A 15,978-nucleotide genomic window follows, 5' to 3' on the forward strand; every position below is an offset into this window, starting at 1 on the left:
GCCAGCCCCAGTCACACACCATCACTGTCTTTGTGTGTCTGTCTGTGCGAGGGTCTAAAAGCACTTCTCCTGGAATGGGGTGGACAGCTAAGATCAACAGATATGAGCGGGTGTGTGTGGGAAGTCCCGAGGACACTATGATCTCCCACAAAGTATTACTCAATTGTTCTTTCTTTTTATTGCTGTTGATCAGACCCTCCACCAGGCGGGTGGGGTTCAGTGGAGACGGGCCGAGGACAGGGTGCAGCTCCACTTGGGGGGGGGGGGGGGTGGTGGTGGTCTAATAACAAGCAGCAGATGAGAGGAGTGGAGTTTGGACAAACACAGACCCCTCCTGTTCGAGTCCGTATGAAACTTCAGGTTCCAGAAGCTGCTTCTGTTTGGTCGACCGGCTGCTCGTCTACGTTTTCATTTAGCGGAACTTCCATCATATAGAATGGCTATAAACACTTCAACTAAAGCAGTGAAAACACCACATCTGACATATTATCCCTTATAGATATAATTTGGCGACCATGTAAACAAACAACATTAGCTTTCAGAGGAAGCCACGTGACCACCTGATGCTTTTAGCTTTGTTTTGGTCTCAACCAGGGAACTCCATGCCCCTTAAGGCTGCTGTTTGGTGCTGGGCAGATAGTGAACACATATTATATTATATTATATTATACTGCATTACATTGCATATTGCAATTTAACACTGTTCACTGTTTGCATTTTGAATTTCACTTTGTACTTCACTTTTTATATCTTTTATATATTTATATATAGATATGTTTATGTCTAAATAAATGCTACCTTGTATAAATATTAGAAAAAGTGAGTAAATAATAAGTAAACAGTTTTTATTATTATTATTGTTTTTCTTATGTGTGGTGTATTTATTGTGTTTTTATGTTTCTATGTTCATTGTATGCACCAATAACCAGAGCAAATTCCAGGTAGGTGTTAAATACCTTCTGATTCTGATTTATGTACATCTTCACCTGCAGCGTTTTTTGGAAGCTTCCTCATTCCCATCAGTCACGACTCAACGACCAGGGAGTGAATTTGCTAACAGAGTCAGTAACAGTTTAACCTTTAGAACACAACACATCATCGTTGTTTGAACTGGATTGAGCTGAACTACGTTGGGCTTATTATGGACTTTGTAAATAAACGTATTAAACTCTGGATGTTGAGACTGTGGGACACGCCCTCTTTCCTATCCTTTGGTTATTTTTGTTTAAAGAGTTTTATGTGAAGTCAAGTCCAACATGTTTTTGGGTGTTTTTCTCTTTACAGTTCCAAATGTTTGGTGTTTTAATGGATTTTGAGTATCCTTACAGCCGTGATAATCCTACATGTTTGTCACTACAAGCAATCACTGTCTCGATATACGCCATCATCTGATCTTTTGTTAAAGTAAAACATAAGTGCAGCGTTTACAGAGCTTTTCTTTCCATACGGATCACACCCCCGCCACTGACACTGATCCTTCCAAGACATCTGAGAAACATTTCACGGTCTGATAATTTCACATGTGGGATTTAAACTCAGCGGTGAGCTGGACGAGCCAGGAGCATAAGCTCATGTTAAGGTGGACACGGTCCAGTTCCATCACACTCCCTGTTTTCTGAGAAGAGTCAAGTTGAACCATCTGCACTCAGACGTTACTTTTCACAGGCCGACAAACCAGCAAACATTTCAACACACACACACGCACAAACTCAGCGCCAGAGAAGTTGTGGTCCTTGTCTTATGAGCTTCAGAATGTCACGTGTGTGTTGTTTATCATAGAGGAGTGTGTGTGGTTGTGAGTATTTGCCAGGGCGGGTTTGTTATGTTGGTGATTAAGCTCAACTTATTCCCAAAAGAGAAAAAGAATCATAGTCTAAAGCAGCTTCTCCAACCCGCCCTCTGAAAGTTACTCCACGGTTCAGTGTCCCAAGCTGCTACACCTGACAACGCCATTTGTGATTTCTGATTTCCTAGTTTCAGCAGGTTTATCAATTCATAAAGTGTAGAAATCTGTGTCTGGGTTTCCTCTATCGTGGATTATCCAGTTTAACTGATGCACATGGTTTGAATTCTGAGGGATTGACAGCTGAACCGAACAATCTGCTGTTTTTATCTTAGATTGCGACAACACGTAGTCGCTTGAACTTTATTTAACCAGGTACAGGTTTTGTTGAGGTTAAAATGTCAAAGGCAAAAGGAAAAGGTAAGTAATTGCTACAGCAGAGATCTGTCAAACATACAAAATGTAAAGCAAAAAACACTTGACAAAGATCCTTTAGAAATAACATAAATTCACCACCAGTAATCAGTGGTTTCGGATCCTTCTGTTCGTTGCTCCAGGAGAAAGGTGCAGTAAGACTGTAACTCTATCCCAACGAGGGGAAGTGTAAACTACATCTGTAAAACTGTGGCCTCATTGGTTTCCATGTCTGCACATGTATCTATACAGAGAAGGAGGAACCAAAACAAGGTGAAGAAAAAGTAAGAAAATGGCCTCAAATATGAGAAATCTTATCGTTTTTAAAAGTGGATTTTGACCGTGGCCGTGCTGCCACCTCTCTGACCACATGGAGTTTCCTCCCCAGTTCTCCCAGTGATTGCACAGACCGCTCCTCCATGCTTTCCCTCCTTGTGGGCCACGACTTAGACATTGATCTGCAGCAAAGCACCCTGGGAGCTGCTGGCGAGCGGCGCTACGCCCTCAGTCATTGGTCCCTGATTGCTGTCTGATCCCTGCAGGGTCAACGTGGGGTTAGCTCCCGTGTGATTGGTCGGCGGGGAGGCGAGCTGGACGTGACTGACAGGTGGGAGAGCCTATCAGCCGGAGGAGGAGAAATAATGGGGGAGGGGCAAGGCAGAGGGGAGTCGCGGCCTGGCCTCCGAGGGGATTAACGTGGTCTGACAGGCTGGCTGGAACAAACACACACACATTTATAGATACACACACACACACACTGAGCTGTGAGGGCGGGCTGCTCTGCTGAGCACACACAATACACTGCTTGTTTTAGAACAAGAGGAAAAAGAGAACAGATAGATAAGAGAGAGGCCAAATCACAGAAAAGGAATGTGTGTTTGACGGAGGGAGAGAGAACCACAGGTGCTTCCCGACCAACAGGCCTCCGCGGAGAGAGAGAGGGAGAGAAACCCCCGCTGTGGCCTTAATGTGAATTCCATAACTCGTCCATGACTTTCCCCAAACCTCCCTCTCTTCTGGTGTTCTCCACCCAAGTTTCACAGAAACTCCTCAAACCGCAAAAAGCTGAAAAACACACTCGCTCCTCTCAAAATTAACAGCTTGTTAAATTGTCTGACTTTCCCTCAATTTTTTTTCCGGGAGGATCTCTCAAGTTACTCGACCGTCTGCGTCTGGAAGTCACTGCTCTCAACTCCATTCACATTCCACGAATTCCAGCACCGGTAGGAACCCTGAAACCTATGACACATTACCCAATGGGATCCTCGAACACACACTCAAACACACACACAAACACACACACACACTAAAACCCACTCACAGATCATGCTGATGTGTTACTGTGGATTGCTTACGGAGGCTTCTTTAACAGGAGAGTTTTACATATATTGATCAGCCCATCGAGGAGAATTAACTGCCTCGGGTTCCTGCAGGATTCACTGACGTTGATTTAAGGCCTAAACAACCTGTAAATTAAAGCAACAATCAATTATTTGATAGATATCCGGACAAACAAATGTGTAAATAAAAAATCGGTGGAATGCACGGTCTCTGGAACTGGGATGAGTTGTTGTTAAATCAAATTTGGGATTCTCCTCACGTCTGTTTTGTTTCTAAATCTTCGGTAGCCGGTTTTTCTTCCGTCTCTAAATTCAAAGTAAAGACGGCAGCTTCGCACTGGGCTTGATGGCACACGCTGAAAAATGGAAACCACCTGTAATTAGCTGTACATTTGCGTCATGATCGTCAGCTCACGTTGCTGCTGCAGATTGTAAACTAAAACTAACTTCCCGACTTTGGACTTCTCCATGCAAGGAGAGTGATTGCACTATATTGGAAAAATGTAGAACCACCATCACTGGCAATATGGAAGAAGGAGTTGATGACTTGTCTTGGACTGGAGAGATTGACATACATTGGGAATCATTTATGTCATTTTTGACCAATGAAACGGATAACACTGACTGAACAACAGGTTGTGAAATGATCCTGCCTTTTTTTTTCTTATTTTTATTTATTTATTTATTTATTTTATTTTTTACTCCATTAGTTTCATGTCTGTTGTCATTGTCCATTTTATTTATTTCTTTTTTCTATGTCTGTGTGAATGAGGGGGATGTAAATGAAAATGTTTGTAAATTCTGCATAAAGTTTGATATGCACTTTAAACTTCAATAAAAAATATTGTTAAAAAAAAAAAAAAAAAAACTAACTTCCCTGGTTTCACACTGCAACTATAATACTCATTGCCCCTAAGATATTTAAATACAAATGATATATTAAATAACCCACTGACTTGACTTTAATCTGTTAATATCATAACTACATTAGATATCCTAAATGCTGATATATTTATATACTAATCAATGCGTCACCCACATTAAGCCTCACTTACTGCCCAGGAGGCCGAGGCGGGTTTTCCCAACGTGCAGGAAGTAGTGGTGATAAATATCATGGCTGTCCAGGCAGCATGACCTCATCCTTCCAGTTAACAGGCAGCAGCCAATAGACCGAGGCCGGCTCCATCAATTACACTGACTGAGGATTAGACACCGCAATACGTCGATGAAATTGGATCTAACCATTTACTTTTCATGATTTACCAATTGAACGATCAATTTTTGAGTCTATGAAATGTCCAAGTGTCACAAATGACACAGATTTTTCGCTATATCAAAATAATCGCTGATTCAGCCAATGAGTTTAGGTTTCCGTGAAGCCTGAAGCTCTACAAAAACGTCAGTGTCGAATTTGTGATTTTCCGGCGATGTAAATGAAAGTGACATACAAACAACAACAGGGTAATTGTGGGTTCAGACAATTATCTGAGATGTTGAAACAAAAAAGAATAAATAACGGCCTCTGTCGCTTTCGTGCCGTCAAACTGGAGGAAACTGTCAGAACGAAGTGAACATGACAACGTACAAGACGGGAGATAAACCACAACACACTCACTGATACAACACTGAAGGGTTCTTTCAGGACTGGATATGAACACGAGAGGTCTCTGTGCAATCACGTCCTTCCATCTGTTTGTGTGTCTAAGTGTTTGTGTGTCATGGAGATGGGTCATAACTCTGCTGGACGGGCTGTGAGACCTGCGGCTGTGATGCTGTGCCCCTCTTCGTAATGAACCGCCGTGGAGCGATAACTCTCACACATGCACACACACAGGGACACACACCCACCGCTTGACCATGAAAGGTGACGTGGGACACACATTTACGGCTTCATCTGGTGGGGCTGATAGGAAGACCCCCGGCAGACCCCCGGGCAAATGATCACAGCAACAGAGAGGACAAGAGGGAACACGGACTCTCAGACACATGCAGACAAGTCATCATTCATTTCTATGATATTATAACCAGTATCTCCTACTCAACACTAATTTGTATTAGGGACGGGAATCGGCAGGGACCTCCCGATACGATACTATCACGATACTTAGGTGGGGATACGATATGTATTGCGATTCTGTGGGTATTGCGATTCGATATTACGATTTCCTGGGATTTCTTTTGGTTATTTTTTTTTTTATAAGTACTGGACCATGGAAAAATGTTGAATCATTCCTTCAAATACAACAGTCAAATTCACTTAGAGCTTTACAAGTTTTATTTCAAATATTAACATTAACTTAATGACTGCCGGGCAGCCAATAGAAAAAATAAATAAAAATGTTCCCTATTATTGTAAAGCCCCTGTCAACTGCACACAAACTGACAGATTAAGAAATGTATGCCACTTAGGCTACTTTTAAACAATAAATAAAAGGTCAATTAAATAGAATGAATAAAAGTTTACTTAAAATATAAACTTTGAAATAAACAAAGTAGGCTATTGTTGTTTGCATGTAGGCGATACAAAGCTAGTGCTTGGGTATGTTTAGATTCTTGTGCAAAAACAAGAGCTGGTCAACATGCTCTGGGGTGATGTTGCTGCCCTCATATAAACCAATAAATATGTTTTAAATTTATTTTTTTAAAAATCGATTTGGGAGGCAGCATGGCGATTTAAAATCGTCATTCGCAAGAATCGCGATTTGTAACTGAAATCGATTTTTTCCCCCATCCCTAGTTTGAATGCGTCAAATGAACGTCCTCATCGTTCAAACATTAAATCACTCGAGGTGAAAACAGCAGCAATCCAGCTGCTTCTTCTTCTTCTTCTGCTGTTTAATGCAGTATCAACTTCCTGTGAACAAACGCCCAGGGCTGAAAACATAACCTCCTCGGGTGAAGGTAAATATAAAAGCCTGAAATCTCAAATGAAACTGGACAAAGTCACATCAGCACTAATGATATGAGCTTAACACCTGCTCTCTGTGTGTGTGTTTAACATTCGTCCTGAGAGCCGATAAGAATCCTTTCCATTAACATTCTCACACAGTGAAGCTAATCCTGCACCTTCCCACCAGTTATCAGTCATTCCAGATATTTGGCTTCATACTGGAAACAAACTCTTCCAGCGAAACCAGGACACGTGAAAGGAAACAAAGCAGACGACTTATCTCGACACTTGAGGAGGAAAGTGGTTCGGAGCTGCGCCACAATTAAGTCAAACCGACCGATCACGGCCTTTCCAACCTGTATTAACAACTCTGTCAATCACAACTATCTGACTCCTGCACACTCAGTCACACACACACACAGACGCACACACTTTGCAAAACTGTCGACAACCCCCGTGTGTGTGTGCGTGAAGGAGTGGCCTCTTTGCCGGGCTCCTGTACCCATCACAGTGACAAGCGTTACCATGGGGACGCAGCCAGTGGCCACACGACACGATGGAGGAAAGACAGTAAAGGGCGTGCGAATGGGAGGGGGACAGCCGGTGAACACACACACACACACACACACAGACAGACAATGCAATCAGAGAGCAATGCACAGAGCTGTCAGCTGCTGTTTATATGTGTGTGTGTGTGTGTCTGTGTGTGACCTCTTTGTGTTGTAGTTGTGGTTTGTGGCGAGCAGATCTGTTAACCAGGCCGAGCAGGTAAACACCAGACTGACGCCGATCTTAATCCGTCTGTGGTGACACGGTTGTTTCTTTGTTGCACACACTTTGTTTGACCTCTAATGACGGACACACACACCTAACCGACACAAGTTTGCATGTCATTAGCATTAGGAGCCTCTAAATAGGTTTTCCTTAAAAAAATCATTATACTAATTTGTGATTCTGACACTCTTGGAAAATCTGAACAATGTATAAGATCTTTATAGTCTTATCCAGGTGAAGCACAAAATACAACATCCCACTACACAACATCAGTTCTGGCGTCAGTGGCAAAAAAAGAAACAACGAAGATGAACCCAAGCGTCTGGAAATAACTGGTAAAATAAAATAAAATCTGATCGTGCATCGCTCTAAAAACAACAGTCATTCCACCTCAAACCACAGGAAACCCAATATCTCCCCACAACACACACTTCCTGCCCAGTTTCCTGCTTCCTTTGTGGCGGGGAAGGGAGGGAGTGGTCGCTGATGTCACGGCGAGTCTGCTGAAATGTGCTTTCACATCCTATGGGAAAGAAGGTGGATATGAACTTCCCGCCTCGTGAATCAAATTCACCTCAGACTTGAAAATAACTGGTTTCTTAAGTCGTCGTTAGTTGAGGATTTTTGTGAGTCTAATAGTTTGTTAACAACACAATTTTTCATCTTATTCCGCTGCTCAACAAATCCCTAAACCTGGAAATTGTCCATTACACTAAGGGGCAAAATGTTAAGAAACCTCCTCCACACACAGCTGTGTTTCTGCTATGAACAATTTGCCGCACCTGCAAACGCACGACTCCGTAGAGGACTTTTAATTTGAAATGACAGATACAGGAAGCAGAGTCGTGTGGAAACACACAGCTGAGGTGAAACAGAGACAGACGGGAAGAGGAGGAAAATAAAGAAAGTTAGATGTAAGTAATTAAGATTAAGTTATAGTGATTTCTACTGGGCACACACACAAACCAGGTGCCCAGACTGAGCACTACACAAACTGGGAAACATCCCAGTGGGTCATTGCATTGAAACATTGGTCCGTCCCCCCCCCCGCCTTCCAGAAACACTGCCTATTAAACTTGTTGTTCAGCTCTGTCATTCACTGCATCACGTGACTGTCACAGCAAACTGCAATTACAGGAGACGCTAGGTGGCTTTCACAGATCTCATTACATCATCGGCTGGTTTCAGAAAGAAAAGTCTAAACCTGTATGAAGTGTCTTAACCCTGTTTCTGGAAGTACAATATCTAAGCTATGCATTTAAAAAATACAGCAGTAGAGAACTAATACTTCCATCTCCTGCAGACACTGTGCTACTGGATTTTTTTTAACCCGGTCATTAGAAACTCAAAAGAAATCAAGCGTCATTGTGAAAGAAAGAACAATCACAAACGTGATGTACAACACGCCCTGCTACCATTCTTCAGATTACAGAGATTGTTGTTTGGTGAGTTGAGCTGGTCTGGAAGTTCTCCAGCAAAAACCATCAAGAACTGGACGAACAAAAACAAAACAAAAACCACTGTTCCACGTTTAAACCGTAAGTCTCTTTTGAGTTGGTCAGAGAAAGAAAAGGGAACAAAATCCCTGAGGTCAGCACTGAGGACGAGTGGAGTCCAACAGATTTGTCTTTGCCTCACTGCCAATCAAATCCTGATATTAAGATACAACCTGATTTATCAGAATCAGCTCTAATCTGAGGGAGAACTCACCATCATGTAATCACAGCTTCACAAGGCCCCTGCAGAGGAGAATGTCAAACCTGCCTGATTAACACCATCACATGTAATCACCGGCTTAAACAGTTCCACCTGATAATTGCCACAGCAGCTTCCTACGGTATAATTGTATTCCTCGATACATCGAGTTCACACAGTAAGGGACGACTGCTGAGTTCACGTTTAAGAGGATACGCATCATCTACTCTCCATCATCTTCCACTGTCTCTTGGAAACAAGGTCTACTTGTCCTGCACAATGTGTGAGTAAGTACAGTTCATGTTTTAGATATGTACGTCCAATACCTCCTGTAACAAAGCTTGTAAATGAAATACCCAGCATGTGTAATTAGGTATCAAGACATCATTTATGAATTTTAAATGGTTCCAAATGTGTAAAAAAACAAGATTCCTGCTTTTAAATCCTGCCCAGCACATCATGAATTATTGCTGCTGTGTTTGTTTCTGTATCACAAGTTATATTTAGCAACAACTTCTTGCGTATGCGCATCTTTTCCAGGCACAGGGAGCTGCTGGATGTCAGCTGTCAACACTCCGGCTCTGATCCACACAGAAACCCGGTGTTTTCAGAGGGATTCCTGCGACTGTGCTAACAATCCCTAAGAGGAGTGAGCCTCTTCTCACAGGAAGGAAGACGTCATTTTTTTAGGGACACGTAGCTGGAATTAAACACGGTCATATCTTGATAGATGAAGGAATTAAACCAGACGACTGAAGGCCACGATGTATGTATGATATTAAAACTTAAACAACAAAAATCTAGAAATTAGTACATAAGTATTGAGTAAGTACTCAAAAGGCACTTTATATATATTACATATATTTAAGTATGTATTTACAGATGTCAGTATTCATGATTGAAAATCAACAATTACTATATATTATATCACCTCAATATTAACAGCTATGTACCACGTCAGATTGTCCAAAACATTGCCTTGTTCTCTCATTCTCATATTCATACAGACGACGTTGGTCTTCACTAGGGTTGCAAACGGGCGGAAAGGTTCCGGTAAATTTCCGGAAACTTTCCATGGGAAGTTTAGCTCCGGAATTTTGAAAAAAAATAAAAATATGCAAATTAAATGCTGAGCAATAAAAACATCATTCAAAACTATTTTAAAGATGTATGGAATGCAGTACACGCTGCATGTTGAGTTTCAACCCTCCACTGTGCATTCTTCCATCACATGCACAGATAACTCCCAGCATCCTTCACTCTACAGCAGGGCTACTGAGGCCTGCTGTAGAGTGCAGGACTAGTCAGGTAAGTTTCAATGATATTACTGGGGAAAATATATTAGCATGCTGATTGAGGATTGTTCATCTGCTAATCTAGCCTATTTCCATTCATTTATCCATCAATGTTGAGGCATTTCACCTCATCCAATGTAGAAGGAAAGGCTGTGTACATTTGCAAATACTGTGCAAAGACCTATTTTAAGAATGACACAACGATGCAGAAGCATAAAGTCAAGTGCCCAAAGTTTCCTCAGGGCTCAAATCAGCCTATGACAAAACAAAATGTTTATATTTATGTCTGTATATGACAAGGTGAATACAGTTAGTATAAATTACCCACAACATTTCCAGTTTATTCCCAGTTAATTCCCGTTAATTCCTGTATATTCCCGTTAATTCCCATGGAAAGTTTCCAACTTTGAATATTCCCGGATTTTGCAACCCTAGTCTTCACATATATAACAGGCTATCTACATTTCATTTTAAAATACTATAATAATATATTGTGCTCATGTTCACTTTTAAATTCCAGGCAGTGTGAACCCTAGAGAATAAATACAGAACTGAAGCAAAGTAAACTTTCCCACATTCTTTTTATCCAAGTCAAACAATCTGCAGTGCATCTATTGTTCTGTGCATTTCAAATCGCAGTGTTTATTGAATATCTACAGAACGTCTGCGCCTGCTGTGAATCCCACACGTGACCCGAGTACCTGTTATGTTCCTAACGAGCAGAACAATAAGTCCCACAGCAGGACTCGTTCAGTTGGGGTTTGCAAAGATTAAAAAGTTGGAGAACCTTTGCTCCAGACTAATAATAAGCCATGCACGACTAATCTAATCACACGAATGATCTCTTCCCCCCCCCCCCCCTCTCTCTCTCCCTCTCTCTCCCTCTCAAATTAAACATTTCACAATCAGACATGTCGAACCTGTGGCGGCAAATCAAATCTGACGTCAGCGTCAATCACAGATGATACTGTACAATTTTAAAGGCACAGTATATATATATATATTTCAGTCAGGAGCCGTCTAGACAGTGTGAAGGACACTTGTGTGTGCAGCCTGGGGTGGGGGGGGTTCTACCAGCTGACATATGGGGAGGGTGTGTGGGGAAGGGAAGAGCATGCATCTGCTTCCATGCAATCATGTTTCCACTGGACTCCACTCGGCACTGCTCCTTGTACAGTGAGGGACTCGCACCCTGCAGTGGGTTAATCATTCCTCTCAGAAGGAAAGGTTGTGTGTTTGTGTTTGTGTTCGTGTGTGTGTGCACTTCACAGGTTGTGTGTGTGTGTGTGTGTGTGCACTTCACCACCAGGCCAACGGCTTCAATCCTGCTAAATTAATCGGCTCAAGAAGAGGAGTGGGGTAGGATGGGGTGGGGTGGGGGGACCCTTTGCACCCCCACTCCTCACCCCCTTCCTCCAAGGAGACATGGGGTGGGGGGTGGGCTGCCCGCCGAAAAAATAAAACACACAATCCCAGTTCCCAGAGCTGTAAATCACACAACTACTACTTTGTGCAAACCAGTGGATGCAACCAGTTTAAAAGGTTAGGATGTGGATGAACTGGTTCTGGGGGACTGGGACTGGAAACCACCACCACCACCAGGGTCCTGGTCTCTGGATCCAGTCCCCAGGGGAAGGACTGGTGTTTGTAGTCAACAGCCTGAAGGGTCACTGGTGGTCGCAGTCACTGGTGGTCGCAGTCAATGGTGGTCGCAGCCCAGTCAGATCATTACCAGTCAAACCAGCAGCTCGTTCCCAGGACGATGCAGGACAGGTCGGCTGCACAGGGACTGGTTTTCGGGGGGTCTGGTTTTCGGGGTACTGGTTTTCGGGGGTCTTGCATCCTCCACCCCCCCACTGATGGATGCATTCACCTCCAGCTTGTTGCTAAGACTTTAAGCTTTCATCTATTCGCCCTGCGTATCGAGCGGGTTCCCGGGCTCGTCAGCCATTGCGAGCCCGGCTGCACACCCATGCTAACCCGGGTCAACTATTCAACTTTATCCTTTTAAAAAACACGAAAATACCTGTTTTCAGCCATTAGCTAGTTAGCTAGCATTAGGCTAGTGTCGGCTCCACAGGTAAATGCACTTGCCTCCTAGCTAGCTGGTCCCTCTTCCACTGCACCAGCTCCCATTCAGAAATCAGGGGGTTTCTGGTTCAACTCTCTTTTCCCACACCTACACACTCACGGACACACAATCTAACGTACCCAGTAGAAACCAGTAGCACTCACTTCCCATTCGGCTTTATTTGTTATCCTGTTAAGGATCCACACTGGGAATTATTCCTGTTTTTAGCTCAAAGCACAGCTGTGGGCGGTAGCTAGCAGCTAGCTACGTTTGTGTGAAGTGTGTGTCAAATAAAGGTGAATTTAATCAGATTAAATTGTGTAAATCAGTGCACACCTTCCGGTTTGTGACACAACAATCCAAAATGTGAGTTTAATGTAGGAATATATGATTAATGAGTGAATGCTACGACGCAGTAAATCAGCAGATTTCTCAATGGAGTCTGGTGTTCGTTTCTTCCAGGCACTGGGACCCACCACCGAGCAAACCACGCTTCTTCCCGCAACAGATTCCCGCAGATTTCAAACCGCGGGTTCCTCGGTTCCCTCCCCCCCGGTTCCCCTTCCCCTTCCCCCCGCAGGAGAAGGCCCCAGGACCGCGGCCTCTCCTGCGGCCTCTCGCCGGGCTCCTACCTCCGTGGGCCGGCTGATCTCGAACAGGTCGAGCCGGTTGGCGTTCCAGTGGTTGATGATGTCGGCCAGTTTCCTCCTCTCCTCCTCCCGGCTCCCCGTCATGGTGGCCCGCGTCGGAGGCTCCGTGTGTGTGTCCGGGTGTGAGTGTGTGTTCCGCCGGGTAAAACGAGCCCCACGTCCCGCAGCGATAGATCCAACCGGAGGAAGAGAAGCGGCGCCGCGGACACCGAGAGCCGTGTGGTCACCGGGACTGTGCGCGCACCCTGTGTGTCTCTCTGCTCCACCAGGCGCGCTCCCGACGCCGCCGCCGCCGATCTGCGCGCTCCCGCTCCGGACGCTGCCTCGTGTACGCGCAGCAACTGTTAACCGTTTCAGGGCCAATTAAATAAACGAGGTTGCAGCTCAGTGTGAAGGGTTAATACTGGTTTAATCTGTAATTAAACTTAACTTTAATGATCATTTGTGTTTAAACTTAACTCCACTGCTCGTGTTCAACTACATGTTTGAATTGTGTTCATGTTCAATAAGCCAATAAACAGAGGAAATTACAAGATAACAATAATAAACAGTTGCACGAGGATGCAGAAAACCCAGTGGGCGTTTTTTTTTTAACAATATATTTATTGAGTTTTACATATAAGAAACATACATTCAAACATTTATAAACATACAAACGTTTATGAACACCCCCCAACCCACAATCAAACACTCAGGGTAAAGAAAAAGAGGCAGAAATCAAATAACTTTAAATAAAATAATAATTAAAAAAAATACATATATAAAATATAAGAATAAATGGAAGTAAATAAAGACATAATTATACAAATACAAATAAATTAAATTAAATTCCAATCAATAAAATCGAAAGCCTAGATAAAATAACGTTCTCTTATTCATAATATTAGTTAGTTACAAATAGTTTCCTATAAGTTGCTTCTATTTTATTCTGTTTCACTCATTAATTTCCCCAGTGGGCTGTTTAGAGGACTTGAGGTAATTCAATTAAGAATGAAAACATTTACAGAAATAGAAAATACAAAGTTGACATGCAGAAAATGATATGACTACATCTGAGCGACAACATAATAATAACAACAACAACAATAATCATCATCACCCACAGCATTACTTTGGATGCTCTCAAACTGTAAACTTTCTGATAGCCTGTAAACGTGATGGATGCTGCAGCTTATTCACTCAACACACTGACTGTAAAGAGTTAATACTGAGAGGGATTACGTCAGTGTATGTTAATTAAAGCCTTTTTTTTTATTTAATCTTATTTCTACTGCTCGTTTTCAAATACACATTTGAATATTAATCATGTTTAATAAACCAATAGCATAATTTGTTCTGTGTGTTTAATACATAGAAATGACAAGAAAACAATAACATTTGGGAGGCACAAAGGCCTCTGCCTTAAAATTAAATATCAACATTTCACAAAATACAAAATACAAAGTTAACATGCAGAAAATGGGATGACAGCAATAATAATTAAGCAATAATTATAACACAAAGCATTAAATAACTAAAACATAACTTCTCTCACAGTTGTTCACAAATCAGAAATGTGAATATTTCAAACACTGTCAGAGGAGCATTCTTTGCTTTCTCCTAATCCAGCCCAGGCCCCCAAGGTGCTGAATGCCACACAATGCTGCCAAGAACCCCTGTCCAACAACACACACACAATCACACAATCACACACAAACACTAATTCAGTCACACATCTCATAGGAGGGATAGAGTTTCTGTCTGAAGTCTTAACAATCTGATAACTCCTAAGTCGCCACTAGATTTCTTTCTTTCTATCGACACACTCGACATAACAATCAGCAGAGGCTCAGTTTATTTTCACCTGTGTGTGTTGGTGTGTGTGTGTGATTTAGTGAGTGTGTGTTTCAGTAAGTGTGTGACAGAGTTCTCAGTTATGTAAAAACCAGCTCTTTATTAACGCCCGGCTGTCAGGGACCCTGAGAGCTCACCAGATATCAGGCAGATACTTGCGAAGTGTCAGGAATACAGCAGTGATCACATCTATAAAAATAGAGCAGTGAGTGCCCCCCCGACACTCCCTCCCAGACGTGGTGTCTCACAGTAGCTCCGGCTTCCTATAAACACATTCGTCACTGTGCCGGAGTTTGTGGGTGTTGTTGTCTAATGGATGAGTGTCGCACTGACCTCATGTGTGAGTAATGGATGAAAAAAGGCTTCTTCTATCGGAACAGCTGATCTCACACTACACACAGAGGGTTGTGGGGAAAAAAGTAAACAACATGAAATGTTATAAATCTATCTGTATTTGTTTATTAAAGTGATTAGAAATATTCGTCTCATACGACAGATGGTTGTTGTTTAATTTAATTCATTAAGAAAATAAAAACAAATGAGATTGAGACAATGACGACGTCAACATAAATAATCTGACTTTTGATTTTTTTCAGACTTTATTTGGATTATGATGTTTACATGAGTTCCTCAATGAGTGTTCCATTCAGATTTCAGATTATTATCTGATGTCAGTAATTTAGATAAATAAGATGTAAACAGACATGTAGATTATTGATACACGTGTATGGTTTAAGGCTATTATAGTTGCTGCTATATCGTTTTATTTGATTAGTTTAAATGGTTTTAAATGCTCTTAAATTGTCTCCTCATTATTTGCACTGGGGAGAATCCATCGTGTGAGCTGTTGCTGAACTTGTTTGAGAAGCAGAAGTGAGAAACCACAACAGGAAACCAACTTCACCAGATAACCCTGCCACTTCCTGTATCTGTGACACTATCACTGCTTCTGTCTGACACGCACACACACACACGCACACACACACACACACACATACACACACACACACACAGAGAGAGAGAGACACACACAGATTTATCAGTTTAAACATAATTTATTCCCTTGACAACGGCAGTAACAGGAGGAGTAAGTTGATTCAACAGCTTCTGATAAAACGCCCCTGACATCGCATGTTTTCACAAACACTCAGAGATGAGTGTTAGAAGCTGGTGTCTTCTCCTCATCCTCCCAAATACTTATCACGTATTTTGTCTCCTGCTCCGACCACAACA

At 42.4% G+C, this 15,978-nt stretch overlaps 1 protein-coding gene across 4 annotated transcripts in view; it reads right to left on the bottom strand.

The window, feature by feature from the left end:
• Window positions 1-13,145, bottom strand: part of afdna (afadin, adherens junction formation factor a) — an 86,995-nt gene extending 73,850 nt beyond the window's left edge. For all 4 annotated transcript variants that reach the window (XM_061091058.1, XM_061091056.1, XM_061091057.1 and 1 more), the window contains exon 1: window positions 12,895-13,145. In XM_061091058.1, coding sequence (XP_060947041.1) covers window positions 12,895-12,996 — 102 coding nt within the window. In that variant the 5' untranslated portion in view covers window positions 12,997-13,145. The remainder of the gene's footprint in view (window positions 1-12,894) is intronic.
• Window positions 13,146-15,978: the final 2,833 nt, after the last annotated feature.

Source organism: Limanda limanda, chromosome 18 (genome assembly GCF_963576545.1).
Source record: "Limanda limanda chromosome 18, fLimLim1.1, whole genome shotgun sequence".
Classification (NCBI taxonomy): Eukaryota; Metazoa; Chordata; class Actinopteri; order Pleuronectiformes; family Pleuronectidae; genus Limanda; species Limanda limanda.